Source organism: Lepidochelys kempii, chromosome 2, assembly GCF_965140285.1.
Source record: "Lepidochelys kempii isolate rLepKem1 chromosome 2, rLepKem1.hap1, whole genome shotgun sequence".
Classification (NCBI taxonomy): Eukaryota; Metazoa; Chordata; order Testudines; family Cheloniidae; genus Lepidochelys; species Lepidochelys kempii.
In genome coordinates this window covers 230,600,395-230,622,800 of record NC_136381.1, presented here as the reverse complement: position 1 = coordinate 230,622,800, position 22,406 = coordinate 230,600,395, and the positions used below count along the sequence as shown (strand labels likewise).

The 22,406-nt window shown below is 42.9% G+C and overlaps 1 protein-coding gene across 1 annotated transcript in view; it reads right to left on the bottom strand.

Moving 5' to 3' along the window:
* LOC140907675 (macrophage mannose receptor 1) overlaps nucleotides 1–22,406 on the bottom strand; it is a 96,511-nt gene that overhangs the window by 61,832 nt on the left and 12,273 nt on the right. The window contains exons 4-9 of the mRNA XM_073334148.1: nucleotides 16,877–17,041; nucleotides 14,467–14,580; nucleotides 12,303–12,449; nucleotides 8,849–9,031; nucleotides 2,964–3,121; nucleotides 781–894 (exon numbers count right to left, since the gene is read on the bottom strand). Of these exons, the coding sequence (XP_073190249.1) occupies nucleotides 781–894; nucleotides 2,964–3,121; nucleotides 8,849–9,031; nucleotides 12,303–12,449; nucleotides 14,467–14,580; nucleotides 16,877–17,041 (881 nt within the window). The remainder of the gene's footprint in view (nucleotides 1–780; nucleotides 895–2,963; nucleotides 3,122–8,848; nucleotides 9,032–12,302; nucleotides 12,450–14,466; nucleotides 14,581–16,876; nucleotides 17,042–22,406) is intronic.

Sequence of the window (22,406 nt, the reverse complement as noted above, 5' to 3'; positions counted from 1 at the left end):
TATCTTTTCTTTGTCCGCTTATCCAACAGTAAAACTGCCTCAGTTATATGTACAGACTGGAGAAGCAAAGTGGAATATTCTATCAGAAATTTGGATCTAGTTCAACGCAAAAGCATTGTGGGTCTTCAGTAGCACACAAGACCCAGAAGGACTTGGATGTTAAATGTATAATACACATATATAAAAGTGTATTATATCAACTATAAGATACACATTAATGAAAAATGGTAGACTCATAAAGCTACTTTGACTATAACAAAGCCAGATACTTTAATCTCTGAGTCACGTGTAGGCTCCACAAAATTGTTGATAAATCTATTTATATCTATTTTTAACTAGGGTCAACATCCCTTTATAACATAGTGTTTCATGAAACAAAATGTCACATAAAATGAGTTTTTAAAAATGCTTCTGATATGCCTGTGCTCACGCCTTCTCCCCAGCCTCAGGGTAGCATTACTTCAACTCAATAATCCTGCAAGGAGAACTTGATTCCAGGGCAGGAAAGTGATAATCTTCTTCAGGAACTATAGGTTTGAGGTACTTAAAACAGAAGTGTGAAGCATGGGCCAAAGGGCAGCTGGAAGCTAGATCTATTTACTCTTCCACGTATGCCATACGTCCTACACATTATGAAGACTGTGGAGGCCACATGCACCAGTAAAGCCAACACAGACCAACTTTTGGCTGTCCACCCTTATCCTCACAGTAATCTGGTTTGTATTTAATGTCTCGATTGTTCCATGCTTATTCAATTCACAGAACTTATTTTGCACTTACTCTTTGACATCCTGGATCAATGATCTCCTCTTCCCCACTAGCTTCTGCCAAAGGTTTCCTTTTACAGATGTATGCAAGTTTCTTTTCACAAGCATGATCTGCCCAGTATCCATCCTGAAAATGGCATAAGGAGAGAAACTTATCCATCAAGTGGGCCTTATACTCTTTCAAAAAAAAATTTCATTAGTTCTTTAATATTAACAACGTTCATGGATATTTATTTTTGTAGTGCTATGAAAGGGGAAAACTTAGATCTGTGATTTATTTTAAGTTATTCCATCTACAGTATGAGTAAATGAATCTTGGGTAGCCAGTTTTGACTACTGAATTTAATGTAAGTAATTACATGACCAACTCTTTTTAACATGGTCCTTTTTTGGTGAGTGTATATACATATAATATGACAAGTAAGAAATAAAAGTAGTCATTCAAATGATATTATACATATATTTATTTCATTTGTGTTAAATACTTTGGATGAGATGTACCCACTGCATACATATTTACACACACACCCATTACACACCACTGTCTCATTTAGAAACATCTGTCACTGATAGTGTTGACCAAATATAAATTGAATAAACAAAATCCTTTTTGCTAATTTATGAACTTTAGAGTTTGGTTTTACCATCATAGCCTTTTTAAATGTAGGGGCTTCATAAGCAAACATCGAAATATTAATTCCCTAAGCAACAGAGGTGATCATACTGTTGCCAGGATGACAGTGCTTAGGTATGCTCCTATTGAAATGTTGGATCTCTGCCATGAAATGTGTTTGTCTCACTAAACTGCATCTGTTTTCAGGATGTAGACTGACGTGAGAGGTTAAAAAAAAAAGTATAGTATTCCTTTGACAATGCTGTCAAAGGCATATATGAAAATACATACAAAATTTCACTTGTTTGTTTCCCCAGAGACAGACTTAAAAACCTAAAAAAAATGACGTAGGAGTTTTTTAAATGTATAAATGTATTCCAGTACTAAGATCCTCTAGCACAAAACCTGTCAAAACTAGAAGCAAGCGCTGAGGTTTCCTTCATATTTCTTTAGCTCTAGGCCTAAGTGGTCTGCCATATATAAGCCTTGTGTGGCTTTCAGGACAGCTGAAAAGATTATTTGTATTGTATATTTATTTCTCCTCTTTCACCTTTAGCTGAAAAGATGATTTGTATTGTATATTTATTTCTCCTCTTTCACCTTTAGCTCCCTCACCAATGGTGAGATATTTTGCTAAATGAAAAGAAGGTTTTGCTATTGAAAACTATTTTTGCCTTGATAAATAGGTGAACCTGCAGTGGGTGGTAAGTACAAATATTTCACACCATCATAGATCTGGCAATTTTTTTTTTTTTTTGCTGGTGTCATATAGCTGTGCCCTGCATGACTATCTCTTTTATCTAAGCTCCTTCTATTTGCCTATCATATTTGTCACTGTACCTCATTTTTCTGGGAGTAGTGCTAACAAGTAGCCCTAATCAAAGCAGCCTGACAATAGTAGTTACATGATTTCTCTGCAACAGTTTGTCTTAATACACTGAATAATCCCTTTTCTTGCATATATAATGAACAGGACACACCCAACAGAGAATTTATAATAAATTCATGCAAAATATCTAGCCCACATAAACCCAAGGTCTGGGATCCAAATGTTTTTTCCAGAAAATCTGGGCTCTTTTATTAACAGGAATTCTCCTTAATATATTTTCTTAGTGAAGTTCATAAATCTGTGCAATTTGTTAAGTTATACAGCCTCTGCCCAGTCAAAGCAGAAAAATTCCCAAGTCTTAAACTAATTCCCCACCCCCCATCCCCCATTCTCCTGGAAGCCACAGTCACACATGTTCATGTGTCTCATGGAATAGGTAGGTGTATTCTTCTGAAGCCCAAATTCACAGGAGACCTTCAGAGTAGTGGATTCAGAGTGCCATAGCAACACAAGGAGTTAAGCTTTGCGAAAAGTCATTGTATGGCCTCTCTTGCCCATTTATTATGAAACTAATGAAAACAACTTCATAGCACATTTAAACACTGACTAGATTCCTCTAAAAGTAACTCAAAAAACCTTTGGAACAACAAAAGTTAGTTCATATAATATTACCCCCAATTCCCATGCTCTTGGACAGAAAAATGGATCAAAAGAAAAACAGGCTGACAAGAAACAGATAACTGGATTACTTTACCTGTCCTTTCATGACAACACAATCTTCTTGCTTGTTGTTCGCATGGGTTGGTTCGCCACGTAGCCACTTGGTGTATGTCACAGGAGTTCCATCACTCCATTCAAAATACATCTGAACTTTACGATCATTCAGTCCAATCCACAGCTCATCCCCTGGCTCTAAAAATCAAATTAGGAGATTTGCTAATAATCATTCTATACAGTATGAACTTTCAGTTCCATTTTGGAGTGAGGAATTTATGCCCATGTTACCCCCTTACTAACATTCAGTTGGGGTGTTTTAGTTGCTAGCTCCCAGTACTAAAAAGGGGGAAGGGTCAATGGAAAATCAGGACCCTGAGACTGACAGCCGCCAGGAACAATGGGGAGAGGCCAATGCTCCAGGTCAGCCTGAATGACAGGGCCAGTGGACTAATCAGGGAGTCAGGAGGACAGGGAGATCCCGTCCTCCGTGTGAGCTGGATTTGCCTGGGTCAGACAGAGTGGGGCCGAGCTAAGGAGAAAGCAGGGGTCCAAGGTAAGCTGGGGGGCGGAGCTGTGCCAGATCCAGAGGGACCAGAAAAGCAGCCCAGAGAGAGCAGACCCTGTCCTGGGAGCAGAGGTGCAGCGATCAGATCCAGAGGGACCAGAAAAGCAGCCCAGAGAGAGCAGACCCTGTCCTGGGAGCAGAGCTGCAGTGATCAGAGCCAGAGGGGCCAGAAAAGCAGCCCAGGAAGCAGGTCAGTGCTGGGAGCAGAGTCACAGAAGCAGCCTGCAGAGCAGAGCTGTCCTGGGAGCAGAGCTGTAGCAACCAGAGCCAGAGGGGCCAAAGAAGCAGCCCAGGGAGCTGGAGGCAGAGCAGCAGCAGCAGTGCAGAGACAGAGTGGTGGAGCTGGGGCTGGAGCAGTCAGGGCCTGGGTGCAGTGAGCAGTGGGGAGAGGGAGGGGGACCCTGGGCAGCGAGCCCAGCACAGGGAGACGCCTCAGCCAAGAGGCTCTGCAGGCCAGGCTTGGATCATAACCCCGATGGGGCGGGGGTGACACTGGGAAGAAGGGTCCTACCACTTAGAGCCTGAGAGCGTGTGGCCACCGCCAGAGCAAGTGTCCAACCCACAGCATCCCTGCAGCACAGCCAGGGCCTGAGCAGGGGGCCTGGGACTTACAAGGAACAGACTGTGAACTGCCCTGACATTCCAGAGACACTGTTTGTGATGTTCCCTGCCACAGAGCGGGGTGATGTGTTTCCTTTAACCTTTCCCATGTTTCCTTATTCTTTTTTAAAATTAATTGTTGATTAAATAATTTGCATTTGCTTTAACTTGTATGTAATGGTCAGTGGGTCAGAGAAGTGCCCAGTGCAGAGAGAGTACCCCGGAGTGGGGACACCCTATCCCCTGTCTTAGGTGACCACAGCACGGTTGGGGGTCAAGGCCCCCAGGAATTCTGGACCCAGCCTTGTTGGGGTTATGAGGACTTTGCCAGACAGGAGAGTGGAAGGGGAGTCCTCAAAGGCAGGGAGGCCACTGGGTAAAGGAAGTGGGAGCGAGGATTCAGATCCTTTCACTAGCCCACTTCACCGAAGTAGTGCAGAAGCCAGGAAAGTTCCCCACAATAGCGGGACTTTCCCCCGCTTACAGGAAGGTTAAGAAACAGCTTCTGGAAGTAAGTCTCTGCTTTAGAAACCATGCTGGCAGTTCCTCATATGTCTACTTTTGTTATCAGGAAAGGTCATGCCCCAAAGTGGGGAGATAACCTGACTTCAACAGCTGGGTCTCAGATTTCCTCCAAAATGCTAATTTATCTAAACTGTATTATTATTAAAACAATTATTTTTAGTATCGGGGGTAGCCGTGTTAGTCTGTAGCCACCAAAACAACAAGGAGTCTGATGGCACCTTAAAGACTAACAATTTAATCCATAAAAGCTTATGCTCAAATAAATCTGTTAGTCTTTAAGGTGCTACCAGACTCCTAATTATTTTTAGCTCAGCTTTCCAGGTTCAGATTTCTTGTAAATTGCTGCAACCTAAATAGCCTTTCATGAATTTCTAAAAATGGCCTTTTTAAAACAAGGTACATACTTTCCTTATGTTGCTACTCTTCAGTACAAACAATGAGCAAAGCAGAATTGTCCTCATTCTCATTGTTTAAAAAAAAATTATACATTATCTTGTAATGTTGACAATCTAAATACTTGTCACGTTTCCCAACATACCGCAGGTCGTTCCTATTCTTGAGAATACTTTATTACTCTCCCAACTACAATGTGCAGTAGGAGCTGTTTAGATTTCCCCCTCTTCACATGCCTCCACACCAAGGAAAACTATTTGTCTTCATTTCTTAAGTCCTTCACATCTTATCCAGACCCTATCTGTCATCTCTTGTGTGATATAGAGCCATTGACCCGTCTTCACTCCAACAATCATGCCAGTCTATCACCTATCAGTCCATTTTTCCCACAAACACCTTAATATTTTTCCCCATGCTCCCGTTTATGTGTGGGGAGTAGCTATAAAATTCCACAAAGCCACCACATTATTCTCCTTCAGATCTCTCCTATAACTCAACTCAGCTATGATGCCTACAAAATACATGACCATGGTTAGATGTCTGATGTGCTGTGTGACCACTGCTTAGTATGCGAATCATAAATTTCTCACTGTTACCTTGTGCTCCCCGTCTGTTGTATCCACTTGTTGTGACCTGTCATATACATAGACTGTGCTTTAAGGCTCATGACTCTCGTAGAGACCAAAAAACCACCTCGATGAGAGTCATAAGCCTTAAAGCGCACAGGCTCCAGCGCTGTACTGGCGGTGTAAATACATTACAGCACAGAAAGCAATTAATTGGTCTCCAGAAGTGTCCCATAATCCCTCAAGTGGTTGCTCTGCTCACTGTTTTGAACTCGGCTGCCCTGGAGACATGTGCTCCTCCCCTTTCAAAGCTCCATTTCTGATAGCCCTTGCATGCTGTGCTAATCTGCTCTGGGACACAAAACAAACCATTCATGTGGAATGTTTGTGCTGTTGAACACAGAGTCAGGTGTGTGAGAGAGAGAGAGAGAGAGAAAGAGAGATTGCTGTGCAAAGAGCTGGGGACGGAGGCAGGGGCTGATGTCCGAGTTTCCCCCTCCCCCTGCCTTTGGACTGGGTGCTTCCTGCCACTGTCTGAACTTACAAGACATCATGCTGACACACTCTCTGTCCCCCAAAACACACCGTCTCTCCCCAACTCCATACACACACACACTCCCAGTCACACAGTCTGCCCCCCCCAATTGAAAAATGGCAATGTAGTAGGATGCCCATGGAACAATAGGATTGGGAAACCTGCATCATGTGACTTTGTGCCTGCCCCATGAGGCACTGCGAAACACTTTCCCGAAACACTTTCCCAAAACACCCTGCAGCCACTTGCACAGTGGGATAGATACCACAGTGCACTTCTCTCTTTGCCTTTGCAAGAGCTGCTAATGTAGATGCACTCCACTGTCACAAGGAGCACAGTGTGGACACGCAACAGCGGTTTAATTCCAGCGCTTTAATAGAAGTGGTATAACTTGTTCCGCAGAAACTTGCTAGTGTAGACATACCCCTAGTGACATTACTGCCAAAAGAAAAAACTATTAAGGTAGTAACAGAGGGCAGCATAGATTTCTGATCCCAGGCTAAAATTTTACAGTGGAACAGTTTTCTGTTGGAAAATGCTTATTTAACTAAATCTAAATGTTTGTCAGGAATATATCAGTTTTGTCCCCATCAAAGATGAAAATGAGCCTCTTTTCTATCTTCCTTTAGATCTGAATGCAAGTCATACTTCCTTGAGAAGATCTAATTCCCCAGCAGGAGGGAAGACACACACACACACTCTTAAAAGGAAGATTGAACACCTGTCACATTTCAGAAGAACATCGCCCAGGAGTGAGAGGAGAAAAATCAAACATCTATTCATGAACCAAAAACAAATGATTCTGCTTAGAATCCCATGGTAGTTGCCGAAATACTATTGTGACAGGTGCATTTGAAGTGCCATGCATAGACAGATCGATAAAACATCCCTATATTACAAATGAGAAAATGGAGGCAGACAGAAATTAAATAACTTTCCCCAGGATGCACAGTGAACACATGGCAGATCTGGTAGCAGACCCCAGATCTTCTGACTTCCAGTCCTGTCCACATTAATCAACAGACATTGCTTCCTCTGACCTACTCCTATACATTGATAGTAAAGATCTCAGTCTCTAGAAAGATGGAAGTTATTTGCATCAACTCTGGGTGGAGGGAAGAGGGCAGGAAGGGACTGGGGAATAAGATGTTGAGTCTGATGTAGACTACACACTGCAAACACTTTATCACAGCGTCTGAACTAAAATTTTGTTATCTATAATAATTATACTTTTATATTTTGCTTCCAACATTCTGAGATTTAACTTAAACAACTTTTCATCCATTTTTGCACAGGATAAATTTCTGAAACACATTCTCTTCCTTTAAACAACAGGTAAAAGCAAAATTCTGGGACAAAAATTCTGCTCTCACTAACACCAGCCTAAATCTGGAATACCCCTACTGACTTCACAGTTTCCCTGAATTACACCTTGCAAATAAATGAGAACAGAATCTGAACTTTTTTCATCCAAGTCCCCCAGCTGGGACCTTACCATCACCCCTGCCTCAAAGGAGGGTTACGGTGGGCTATATGGAAAGGGGGTTGGCTCCCTGCTGTGCCAGTCAAAGGAGCCCCGAACACCACCCCGCCTTTTGCTCCTATAACCAACACCTAAGTCCTTTATCAAACCATTTATTGGGTCATTGCATGGGTAGTGCATGACTCCTCCATTTGAGGGGGCTGGGTGCGCCCGGACTGTGGCCCTGCCTCAAGGCCCACTGCTGCTCAGCCTCCTTCCCCCAAAGTCGTGCCCACATTCCACCTGTGGCCCCGCTCAGCCCCCTAACACCAAGCCCTCCCAACCCACCGTTCATGCTTCTTCGCCCCCTCCCAGAGGCCTCCCTGTGGGCAGAGCAGGGATAGGAAGAGGCAGAGGGAAGGCAGGGCCTCGGGGCGGAGCGCCAGTGGGGCCCCAGCCAGGGCACCCTTTCAGTGACGGCGCACTCCAGAGGCGACAGGCCAGCTGTCTGGGGAGGCTTAGCCTCCCATGGCTTCTTATGCCCATCACCTATGGGTCACTGTATCCCTTCCCTATGGATTACTTGCACTGGACACCCCAACACACACATAATCAGTTGCAACTCTCGTCCCTGCTCACCATAACAAAGCCCTCCCTGAACCTGCTTTGGGGAAGGCGAACAAAACCCCACTCCACATAGGCCAAACTGGTGGTGAGAGAAAAATTTCTTCTGAGCCCCCCATGAAAGGATATTGCACACAGACACCCACAGTAAGTCCAGACCAAACCTGGTATTTTGCCACCTACAAGGGGAGGAAGGGAGGGTGCTGCTCTACTTGGTGCATGGAAAAAGGCTTCTCCCACTGGGCTAGTCCCTTTTCAACTCCCCAGGCCTTCGGGTTGCTGGGGGATGAGTCAGCATCACCACACTGACCCCTCCCCTTTTGCAGCAGCCTCTGAGCCTCTTTCCCACCCCTAAAGCGCTATTCCCTCTCCCCCAGCAAGCCGGACAATGTCCTTCCCACCCCGCATAAGGTGCAATGCTGTCATTCTTCGGCAACACAGCATCAGACACACATGGAAAGTTCTACCGTTCTGAAAGATTCTACTGGTTTTGTTGGATTTCCCCCTTTTAAAGATAAGGAATCTCTCTGGTACAAGTTGATTCTTTCAAGCTTTTGGAACTTCTGAAGTGCACCTAGTGTACTTAGGGCATTACTAGAAGATTGTTCATTTTTCAATATACATATTGGCAGGGCTCTGTAGAAATACTCACTGTACCCAAGCTGCGAGACAATAAAGCTGTACTCTTCAACATTGTGGATACTAGCCAGATCGCCATCCTCCTTTCTACACGAAGTTAAGGCATCTTTCCATATTTTGGTGTCTCTTTGAATTATGTAACAATGGCCTGCATATGACATCCACTGAGCAGGGCATTTAATAGGCACATTAGTCTCTGAAGGAAAAATGACAATGAAAGATTTCAGACCAGTACAAAAAAAAGGGAGAGGAAAATTACATGAACATGGAATTAATAGTCTCCTGCTGATCCACGTATCAGTGTCAGGATGCAAAGTCTGTCATCCCAAATGCTTTGAAGCCCTCAAACTTTGCCACACCCATTTTTATTTATTTATTGTTCTAGATTGCTGTGGTCCTCTAGTGGAAAAACAGATTTTTGCAGCATTAGACCAGCATATTCCTTGAGTTCATGAAAATCCTCTTCCTCTACAAAAGTAAAGGGCTACACGGGTACTTGAAATTGTTTGGGCAGTTTGCAGTACTATCATTTGGATTGCACTTAGTTATAGACTGTCATGTAATGAGCACTCTGCTCTCCCATAACCCATATACACAGCTTGGCTAGATGCAACCCATAATCTCCAGCATTGACTTTAACCAACACGCTTAATGTCAAATATGTGCTTAAGTGCACCGTTGGATTGGGACCTAGGCCACTTTTTTCCTTCCTTCTCTGGGGACTGGGTCCTGGAAGGCACCGAGTGCCACCAACTACCCTTTACATCAAAGGGAGTTGAGGATACACAGCGCTTTGGAAGATCACACCCTGCTTCCTTCCATGATTCTTACTCCCAATGGACATTTAGTAAATTGCTTTACTGTGTGCATCTCTGCCAGCACCATATTGCTGCTGTCATCGCATTTACTCAGGGATTCCTTTGTGGTCAGGAACTTTTGTCTCCCTTCTTTTACTCCTCCACATTACTGCTACACTGAGATGGTGATGCTAAATCTGAAGCATAAGAAATGAAGTGGCAGCTCCTTCACCAGGAAAATAGATGCAGTGCGAGTCAGTATTTCATGGACAGTTTATTTCTGATGATCAATTAGTATTCTACTTTCAGAAGTTCTTTGTTTTCTCAAGACTGATCACTAGCAGATATGTCACCATTATTAAAAAAAAGAATACAAGTTAAACTAGGCAGTAGAGTGATAGTAACACTAAGTCCCAATTCAGGAAAACAATAGTTGCAGGAAAGCAACTTTAAACATGTGTTTAAGTCCCACTAATTTCCATGTAATTTAAGTACATTCTTAAGTGCTTTAGGCCTTGTCTGCACCAAATACTTTATCAAACTCGCTACATTTCTCAAGGCTCAAGAGACATCCCTGAGAGATGTCGTTACGCCGACCTAAACCCCAGTGTAGACACCATTCAGTCAACAGAAGAATTCTTCTGTCAACCAAGCTACCTCCTGCGAGGGGGTGGACAAACTATAATGAGGGGTATCACCTACCTTCTGTTGCTGTAGCGTCTACACTACAGTGGCCTAGCTGCAGTTGTGCTGCCACCATGCTTGTAGTGTAGATACAACCTTAGGGATGGAGCATTTTAGAAGGCATAATTTAATTAAAGCCCGCATTAAAGAATTGTTCAGTGTTCCATATGAATATACACTGACCACACATTGGCGAAGTGGGAGAGGGACTAAAAAAAAAAAAGGTTAGATCATCAAAAGATTTGGAAGCTGAGGGCCTGATGTCTGTTGTTCGTATGCACAGGGGCAGTGAGTTATATGGACCGGTGGTGCACGGGCTCCAGCAAATTCAGGGCCCAGGGGCCCGGTCTCTCCCCTGCGCACCTCCCCCGGCCCTGCCTGCCGCCCCCACGCACCTCCCCCGTAGCGACCCCCGGCCTCGCCTGCTGCCCCCACACGCCTCCCCCGAACATCCCTGCCTGCCCCTGCAGCTCCGCACTGCACTCCCTTGCCAGCCGCTGCTGGCTACAAGGGAGCGGAGCTGGGGGCAGGCTGAGACAGCTGCTGCACCTGCGGAGGGAGGCGGGGAGGAGGCACATGCCCCATGCCCCGCACCCACTCCTGCACCCCAACCCCGTCCCAGACCAGAGCCCACATCCAGCACCCAAACTCCCTCCCAGAGCCTGCACCCCAAACCCCCTGCCCCAGCACAGAGCCTGCACCCAGCACCCAAGCACCGTCCCAGAGCCTGCATCCCAAACCCCCTCTCACACCCAAACTCCCTCCCAGAGCCTTAGGTAGGTGTGGGGGGTGGGCAGGACCTGGACCCGGACCTGTTCTGGGCACCACCAAAAATTCTACAAACCTACCACCCCTGCGTATGCAGGCATATTGTTTTGTATATGTAGATTGCAGGACTGGAACCTATTAAAGGTTTGGAAATTCAGGCAGACCATTTTGGTCAAAAGGTTAGCAGTAAAGGCCACTGAAAACAAAACCATATGGATTTAAGGAGACATCTAGGCATTTTTCTGGAAAGAGAGGGGGGATAATGGGGGGAACAGAAACAGTGACAAAATATGGAGATGGCACAAAGAGAGATTTTAAAGGAATAGCTTTAAAGCTAGGTGGTATTTTCCTGCCCAGTGCTGCCTTGTGTTTTCACTACATACATTCAACTGGTTCTAGATCTATATGCATGCTTCTTTCTAAGAAACAAATACTTCTTAAAATACTCTCTCTAAAAAATTCCATTGCCACCCGATACCAAAATGCCTTGGCAAGTTAGGGCTGGTCTACACTGGGAACCTACATTGACATAGCCACGTCTCAAAGGGGTTTGAAAAATCCATACCCCTGAGACACATAGCTAGGCTGACCTAGCCGCAGTGTACAGCGTCAACCTACCTACCGCCTCTTGGGGAGGTGGATTAATTACAGTGAATGTAGAATCCCCTCTCATAGGCATAGATAGTATTTTTGCTGAAGCACTACAGAGGTGCAGCTGCAGCACGGCAGTTGTGTTGCTGTAGCATTTTAAGTGTATTTAGTTTTATTTTACAAGGTATCAAATGTGATAACACGTAGCAACAGATTCTCTTCAGCAAATGAAAATGTGAGGTTTTAGACAATTCCATTGTCCTTTTTCAAAATAAATACTTTAACCTGTTTCAGGTACTGACAACGACATCTCTGGGCCACATCATTCCCCCAGGAACTGTGCACAGAGGGGCCCTTCTGTTTGCACATGGAAAAGGGAACTCAGCCACTTTCTGCTAGTCCAGGGATTTAGGCCAAAGGAGAAGGCAAATTGTGTGGGGAGTGGGTGGGACAGGACTGCCGTGGGAGGAGGGGTGGAATCCCACTCACTCAAAGGTGAAATCTTCCTTTACACGATCAGCTGCAGAGTCCTGAGGCCACTCTTACTCTTTCCTCATCTTTTCAGACTCTAATTACATCACATTTAAAATAATTGCCATTATTGATTTATTTTATCAACCAGCCTACCTGAAGGAATAATGAAAGACTCTAAAGTGGCATTTCCTCTTTTACAAATGTAGCCAAGTTTCTGATCACATTCCCGGTTTTCCCATTTAGCACCTTTTCCAGGATTCAAAGCTGCACAGATTTTCCCAGGCTCTGGAGCGGGACTTCCTTTGATGAGAAATAGATACAAAACCAGAGAACTTTCATATAAGCACATCACTATCTAAAGAAAACATTTTTGTGGCCCTTACTCTGTAATTTTTTGTCATTTCATTCCCATACTGTTTTACCAACATGAATCCGCAGGGATCAGACTAAAATACACACATGTAGAATCATTTCCCCATCATGCCAACAACTTTTTCTCTTGTCTGCTTTGATCAGCAATGAAATAATTAGCAATGCAGACATTTAGATAATAATTAGAATTCAGAGTAAACAGTTGATTGAGATGAATGGGGTTGTTCACACCTCTCAAAGCTATTCTTCCAGGGTGTCTACACACTCTGATTATTAACCAGTTTAGATTCTGAAGATTTTCTTTACAACTGCAAGGGTTAGGCACTTGTTTTTTTCCTTTTCAAAAGAAGAATGCATAGACTCTGGAGCACAAGAGGCAGTCTACCAGGCCCAGGAAAAGGACCAGTTCAATGAGATGCAGTGGACTGGCCAAGTCCATGGTTTGACTTTCACATTAAAGACTTGGTAGGTAATTAATTAGCTGACTGCAAAAACGGATGACAATCTGAAAAGTTGCTTGCCAGCTTGTCCAAACAAATGACAATAACAGGATATTTGTGCTAGAAGCTAACAAGGAACTTCCAGGAAGGGGGGAGGGGGCGGGGGGGACCCTATAGGAGAAAAGTAGTAAACTCCTGTATAATGATTAAATCACTACAGTAAATTAGAAGTTTTCCTGAATCCGCTTTAATATTATTACACGAATCCTGTTTTTCTCTTCAGCCTTTGAACACCAAAGGTGTAGGATCTACACAAGTAGATACGAATATAATTCATATATCACAGCAAAGCAATACTTTTTAATGTGCAAGAATGCTCAACTGAAATTGTTTTATGTTATTGCTGCTATTTTATTATCACAGTAATTACTTTATTAGTAGTATTTTCATTTATATGATGCACATTCCCCTAGGATGTGGGTGTCATTATCAAAAATAAAAAATAAAATAAAAATCAGCAAGTTGATTTAATAAATGAGAAAATTCAACTGAAAACTGGTTCTTACCCTGCATATTCCTGTGAATGGCACAGGCTAGCTCCATGTGTTGGCATCTTACCACATAAGTCTGAGTTTTTTTCATTATCTAATTTTATTTTATTTTGGCCAGGCTGCTACTGATCCTACAAACACATATAGTGGATGTAAGTCTTACGACCATGAGCAGTCCCCTTCGCTGGTACACCTCCATCTCAAGCAATGAAAGCCTTCCACCAACCTATGTGGGGCTGGCATGTAGATTCTTTCTGTGGTGCCCTCAGTATATTGCACCCTGTGGAGCCCCTGTACTAGATATAACTAGCAGGGAGGTACTTGCACTGGCTGGTAGTATTTATTCCTTTCTCCACTATTGTACATATCTGACCTCCTGCATAACACATGCTATAGAATTTCACCCAGTGAACTTAATATTTTTGTGCTGCTTAAAATAAAGTGATTCATATCCTATTGATTCGTGTATTTAACTGCACTGGAACATATTTATGCTTAAAAAAGAAAGTTCTGTGGTCATGGAAATGTCCCAAATATTTTAAAAAGAAGGACAAATGTACAAGTAACATCATCTCTAACAAGAACACAGTTCAAAGTTTTCTATGAAGAACCAGCAGTTTGCTAATTATATCTAAGGCAAGAAATAGGATATGACATATGGGAAATTTAGATGCCATGTGAACAAAATATAAATACCATAGAGCTTTCAAACATTTTTCTGGGTTTAGAAGCTATGATTTCTATTTTTTATTTTTGAATTATTAAGTGCAGAATTCTGTTCTTGAGAAACACGAGATGAGTTCTGTTGTACGTCCTCATTCATCTCCTTTTAACACAAGTTAAACAAGTTCCATGTACATAGGAAGAGTAGAATACTGGAGCTGAAATCCACTACATTGACCTAAGAGCAAAATTTTGCCTCTAAAATTGATTACCAAACCTATTTATACTTACCTGGAACCCAGTTTAAGTATCTGAAAGGGCTACCACCACTCCATTGCCATCCACTGTTGAAATTCAAACTGTTAAGACCAAACCAGAGAGAAGAACTCAAAGTCCTAGTTAATCCTAGATAACCAAGAGAAAGACAGAAAAGATCACCATGGGGGTGCAAAACAATGGCAGATGCTATTCCAGTCTACTGGGTAGTGGCTGCAGAAGGGCTCTGTTGCAGCTTCAAGCCAGCCTGTCTCTTGAGGACTTGAACACCATCCACTCTCATTCAACGCTTAGCACCCTGCACAAAGCATGAGTACTCAGAATTTGTACGGATTAAGTGAGTTTTATTTCAAATTATTTGGCAGTATGGGAAGTTTAAGCAGTGGAGACACTTACAGTTCATTTTAGTAGTAAAGGTATTACTGGTTCCAGCAGTATGCCCAATTTTAAGTACCGGGAATTTTGCTAGAATGAGTAATGCATCTAAAACTGAATGACCTTTTTAAGTGTGCCTGCTAGAAACACATGCACACGAAGGTAAGACTAACCACTTTACTCTTGACACTATAAAATGCAAAATTTATGTTCATATTCCATTAGGGTTGCATGGTTTAAATCACAATAGGTCAGAAATGCAAAAGTGAATATTCTACCACCAAATATTAACTCATCCACTTGCACAACCTGCATCATTGAAAACCAGGAATACATTACTATAAATATTTAAAGAGCTTAAAATGTACAAGATATTGTAGCATGCAAAAATACTATTCCTATTTTATCAAGAGACATTAAAAATAATCCCTGTCTCTTTTTCTTTTAGTTAGACTTGCACCTTCTTCTGTTTCACCTGCTTTCAGGTCTACAAACATTTTCCTGCTACTAATCAAGTCCGTATCACCATCATCAATTTCCAGATTATGGTCACAACCCTGGAAACACTTATACACATAAGTAACTTCCAGTAAAAGTAGTCCCATTGAAGTCAATGGGACTACTCACACGTGTAAGCATTAGCAAGTTTAGAGCCTATTATTCTATAGTTTACCTCTTACTTTGAGGCTTTGGAAGGTTACTTGACTGACTACTGAATGTCAAATTTTAGCATAGGGCTTCATTGGTCTCGGAAAAAACATTGCACTGATATGGGTCACTTACTTCTGCTTTACTAACAGTATAGCATCATGGTGATAGAATATCTAGAACAAAATGCCTTTGATGCTCTCAATCATGCCATTTAAATATGTGCTAGATCAGCACTTTTCAAACTGTGGGTCGGGACCCCAAAATGGGTAGCAACCCTGTTCTAATGGGGTTGCCAGGGTTGGCATTAAACTTGCCGGGGGCTGAGGCTGAAGCCAATGCCCGAGCCCCACAGCCTAGGGCTGAAGCTCAGGTTACAAGCCCCCAACCCTGGGCTGAAGCCCTTGGACTTCAGCTTTGGCCCCCCTGACCCAGGGCAGCAGGGTTTGGGTGGGCTCAGGCTTTGTTCCCTCCTCTTGGGGTTGGGTAGTCATTTTTGTTGTCAGAAGAGGGTTGCAGAGCAATTAAGTTTGAGAACCCCTGTGCTAGATGATACGATGCAAGACTATTCCTATTCGCAACTAAGCGGGGGTAGCCATGTTAGTCTGCATCCACGAACACAACAGGGAGTCCGGTGGCATCTTAAAGACTAAAAGATTTATTTGGACATAAGCTTTTGTGGATAAAAATCATTTGGGCTTGAACAGGGACTGGTAGTGGCTGGCTCACTACAAAAGCAGGTTTGCCTCTCCTGGAATTGACACCTCATCAATTATTGGAAGTGGACTACATCCACCCTGATCGAATTGGCCCTGTCAACACTGGTTCTCCACTTGTGAGGTAACTCCCTTCTCTTCATGCGTCAGTATAATAATGCCTGCTTCTGTAATTTTCACTCCATGCATCTGAAGAAGTGGGTTTTTTATCAACATAGGCTTATGCCCAAATAAATCTGTTAGTCTTTAAAGTGCCACCGGACTCCCTGTTGTTTTTGTTCATATTCTGGTAATCTAAAAGAAATCTGACGAGGTTCAATAAATCAAGAACTTAATGTGTCAGGAAACCATGGAGGTCCTACCTATGCCATGATTTCTGTGTTCGACAGGATTTTTAACTCAAAAATAAAAACTTAATGGAAAATACGCAATAAATAATATTAGATACAGTTATTAGAAAAAATAATCCTTTTTCTAAGCTTAAAAAATGGAAGACACTTACAGCCCAGGCAAGTTTGTCATCTGGCTATTGTAACATGCTCAGAATATTTTCTTACTTACCTCACAGTATGATGAGATGAATTAACATGCATAAAGTACTTTAAAGATATAATGTGCGATATAAGTGTAATAGTTAAAATGTACAGAATAAAAAAAACTGCTGCATTTGCATTTTATTACTCTACCTGCCAGGTATGTTTGCTCATGCAACTCTGTGATACTTAATAATTCTGCATTCTGTTGCTGACAGCTTTTCCTTGCCTGGTGCCACATTAGGGCTGATTGGGAGTTTATCTGGTAGTGGACTCCTGTCAATGGATCTGTATACCACAGTGTGTCAATGCCTTTAACTGTAGAGATAAGATAGGTATGTTATTGTTGGTTTCTATGAGTGACCCAAATGAAACATAGAATAAATTATGGAGACTAAGTGTACAAACACCACTAGTGGGCAGATATAAAATGATCTGAGGATCACAGGTGTATTAATATATATAGTCCATAGCTAAGCCAGGACAGTAGAATTGACTGAACTACTCATTACATATAATAGGCCAGACTCTTAGCCAATTACTCAGGCAGTGTAAAGCCCCTGTCTAGGCTTGAACATGACCAGCTAAAAACATGCTGAGGAGTTAGCTTGCATCTACATGAGGGAAAAGGTTGGGCTTAGGTAGGGCTTAACCAGAACGGGTTAGCAAAGCGAGAATCAACTCGACCACTTTTCCAAATCAAGACAATGCCTCTGGATGATGGGACAGAACAGAGCCTAATGGCCTACATCTCCTAACTTCTTCTAATTTTCTCACTCTGAATCTTCTTTTCAGTAATAAAATACGAGCCTTAGACTGTGCTAAAATTCTTGCCTCAAAGAGTTGAAACTTGTATGTTTGCTGATCATGGGAAAAGAGCTGAAATTCCTGCAGCATAAATCAGAGGCTCTCCATTTGTAAGCTGTGAAACAGTTGAGAGAAAGGGGTCTTTTCCTTTTCCTATCTCAGAAGAGCTCAGAAAACTTTAGTGTGCGAATCAGAGAAAAGCATTACAATAAACAACACTGAAGACAAAGGAGAGTATATGTTAAGTGTCAGTAGGTCAGTAGCCAGTTCCACTTTTTCCTGAATTGGAGCTGGTAGCCTGCAGATAATATAAAATGCTTTGTTTCAAATTAGCCTGACACACTAGAAACAAAAATATATGTTGCAATATACATTTTCCTGGAAATTGACAAATTTTAATATCAGTATCTAAAACAAGACCGTGTCCAAGATGTTTTATGAATACAGGAAAGAATAATCTTTTTAGTATCATATGTTCTGTTTAAAAAAGCACCCTGAACTGGGGCACAGCAAGTATTGACTTGAGGTAACAGGGAGAAAATTAAATCATACCGGATGTTACTACTTATTTTTTTCCAAAAAATATGTTTGACACGTTAAGAAGTGTTTTTAAAAAAATTTAGGTGCATTAATATGCTCTGCCCTATTGGCAACTACTTTTCTACAAGACAATTACTACAGGGGGATAGGAAAGAAAATGCATTTGAAAATCAAAGGAATTTTTGTTTATGGTTAAAATCTTCCAAAAGCTCTTGTCTTGCAGAGCTTAGGAGCGTCACAGAACAAAGCTTCAGTTCTGAACCCTGGGACTGAGGGAAGCTGCCCAGGCTTCAATGCCATTGTTACTCAAGCTAGATTTTATCTAGTTAGATCTGAACAGGCTACAATGACATCTCCCAATTGTAGATATACCCTTAGAACAACTCAATTACAAGGTTTCCAGCCTCCACAGGCCTGAATCTCAGAAGCCTTCTCAGCAATCTTTTAGAATTGGAGCTACCCAGAGTACCAGAACTTCAGGAAGAAGGGGAAGATTACGATTTCTGGGAATGATGCAGATTTAATGTTTAACCTAATTTAATTACACATGCGTGTACAACACATTTTTCTTAAGGTGCACACTTAATAAACAAACACAACTCTGCTGCATACATTCAGTGGGCAATTTTCAAACACCTCTAATTCACTGAAACCTGGCCATTTCCTCCAGAGCAAGTCCATGCAGTATTTGTCTTTGAGGGCCTCAGAGATATTTTACCAAAAAAGTAATAAGGTCACATTTTCCTTATTCTCAAAAATACTCAATCTTTAAAAAAAACAAAAAAACACCTTTGGGCAGAGACCAAGCATGGAAAATTTCAGCCCTAAAGACCCTGTTTCCGAAAGTTATTAGTGAGCACAAATATTTATTAAAAAGAAAAGGAGTACTTGTGGCACCTTAGAGACTAACCAATTTATTTGAGCATGAGCTTTCGTGAGCTACAGCTCACTTCATCAGATGTTTACCGTGGAAACTGCAGCAGACTTTATATACACACAGAAATCATGAAACAATACCTCCTCCCACCCCACTGTCCTGCTGGTAATAGCTTATCTAAAGTGATCAACAGGTGGGCCATTTCCAGCACAAATCCAGGTTTTCTCACCCTCCACCCCCCCACACAAATTCACTCTCCTGCTGGTGCTAGCCCATCCAAAGTGACAACTCTTTACATAATCAAGTCGGGCTATTTCCTGCATAGATCAAGGTTTTGCATGAAGAAACTTGTACAGATACAGACAGACATCATCTTCCTTTCCAAATGCAAACAGATGGACATCGTACCAAAAGGACTGAAGGTCAAAAATCCATTACAATCTACATACCACACAGACTATGCTGACAGCTTGTGCCTCACGCTCTCAAAGAAACTGCGGAATCACCTGATCAAGATCCTCTACAGCAAACAGGGAAAGATTAAGAATGAGCTCTCAAAAATGGATACTCTCATAAAGAACCAACCTTCCACACAAACTTCCTCGTGGCTGGATTTTACTAAAACTAGACAAGCCATTTACAACGCACACTTTGCTTCTCTACAAAAGAAAAAAGACACTAAACTTTCTAAACTACTACATGCTACAAGGGGCCACAGCAATGGTTCCCTCACCCCACCTAGCAATATTGTTAACCTATCCAACTATACTCTCAGCCCAGCAGAAGCAGCTGTTCTATCTCGGGGCCTCTCCTTCTGCCCCTCCACCCCCACGAACATGATACAGTTCTGTGGTGACCTAGAATCCTATTTTCGACGTCTCCGTCTCAAGGAATATTTCCAAAATACCTCTGAACAACATACTAATCCACAGAGGTCTCCCTGCCAACACTACAGAAAGAGGGATTCTAGATGGACTCCTCCTGAAGGTCGAAACAGCAGACTGGACTTCTACATAGAGTGCTTCCGCCGACGTGCACGGGCTGAAATTGTGGAAAAGCAGCATCACTTGCCCCATAACCTCAGCCATGCGGAACGCAATGCCATCCACAGCCTCAGAAACAACTCTGACATCATAATCAAAAAGGCTGACAAAGGAGGTGCTGTTGTCATCATGAATAGGTCGGAATATGAACAAGAGGCTGCTCGGCAGCTCTCCAACACGAGTTTCTACAAGCCATTACCCTATGATCCCACTGAGAGTTACCAAAAGCAACTACAGCATTTGCTCAAGAAACTTCCTGAAAAAGCACAAGATCAAATCCGCACAGACACACCCCTGGAACCCCGACCTGGGATATTCTATCTACTACCCAAGATCCATAAACCTGGAAATCCTGGGCGCCCCATCATCTCAGGCATTGGCACCCTGACAGCAGGATTGTCTGGCTATGTAGACTCCCTCCTCAGGCCCTACGCTACCAGCACTCCCAGCTACCTTCGAGACACCACTGACTTCCTGAGGAAACTTCAATCCATCGGTGATCTTCCTGATAACACCATCCTGGCTACTATGGATGTAGAAGCCCTCTACACCAACATTCCACACAAAGATGGACTACAAGCCGTCAAGAACACTATCCCCGATAATGTCACGGCTAACCTGGTGGCTGAACTTTGTGACTTTGTCCTTACCCATAACTATTTCACATTTGGGGACAATGTATACCTTCAGATCAGCGGCACTGCTATGGGTACCCGCATGGCCCCACAGTATGCCAACATTTTTATGGCTGATTTAGAACAACGCTTCCTCAGCTCTCGTCCCCTAAAGCCCCTACTCTACTTGCGCTATATTGATGACATCTTCATCATCTGGACCCATGGAAAAGAAGCCCTTGAGGAATTCCACCATGATTTCAACAATTTCCATCCCACCACCAACCTCAGCCTGGTCCAGTCCACACAAGAGATCCACTTCCTGGACACTACAGTGCTAATAAACAATGGCCACATAAACACCACCCTATACCGTAAACCTACTGACCGCTATTCCTACCTGCATGCCTCCAGCTTTCACCCTGACCACACCACACGATCCATCGTCTACAGCCAAGCTCTGCGATACAACCGCATTTGCTCCAACCCCTCAGACAGAGACAAACACCTACAAGATCTCTGTCAAGCTTTCTTACAACTACAATACCCACCTGCAGAAGTAAAGAAACAGATTGATAGAGCCAGAAGAGTTCCCAGAAGTTACCTACTACAGGACAGGCCTAACAAAGAAAATAACAGAACGCCACTAGCCGTCACCTTCAGCCCCCAACTAAAACCCCTCCAACGCATTATTAAGGATCTACAACCTATCCTAAAGGATGACCCAACACTCTCACAAGTCTTGGGAGACAGGCCAGTCCTTGCCTACAGACAGCCCCGCAACCTGAAGCAAATACTCACCAACAACCACATACCACACAACAGAACCACTAACCCAGGAACTTATCCTTGCAACAAAGCCCGTTGCCAATTGTGCCCACATATCTATTCAGGGGACACCATCACAGGGCCTAATAACATCAGCCACACTATCAGAGGCTCGTTCACCTGCACATCCACCAATGTGATCTATGCCATCATGTGCCAGCAATGCCCCTCTGCCATGTACATTGGTCAAACTGGACAGTCTCTACGTAAAAGAATAAATGGACACAAATCAGATGTCAAGAATTATAACATTCATAAACCAGTCGGAGAACACTTCAATCTCTCTGGTCACGCAATCACAGACATGAAGGTCGCTATCTTAAAACAAAAAAACTTCAAATCCAGACTCCAGCGAGAAACTGCTGAATTGGAATTCATTTGCAAATTGGATACTATTAATTTAGGCTTAAATAGAGACTGGGAGTGGCTAAGTCATTATGCAAGGTAGCCTGTTTCCTCTTGCTTTTTCCTACCCCCCCCCCCCCAGATGTTCTGGTTTAACTTGGATTTAAACCTGGAGAATGGTCAGTTTAGATGAGCTATTACCAGCAGGAGAGTGAGTTTGTGTGTGTATGGGGGTGGGGGGGATGTGGGAAAACCTTGATCTATGCAGGAAATAGCCCGACTTGATTATGTAAAGAGTTGTCACTTTGGATGGGCTAGCACCAGCAGGAGAGTGAATTTGTGTGGGGGGGTGGAGGGTGAGAAAACCTGGATTTGTGCTGGAAATGGCCCACCTGTTGATCACTTTAGATAAGCTATTACCAGCAGGACAGTGGGGTGGGAGGAGGTATTGTTTCATGATTTCTGTGTGTATATAAAGTCTGCTGCAGTTTCCACGGTAAACATCTGATGAAGTGAGCTGTAGCTCACGAAAGCTCATGCTCAAATAAATTGGTTAGTCTCTAAGGTGCCACAAGTACTCCTTTTCTTTTTGCGAATACAGACTAACACGGCTGTTCCTCTGAAACCTG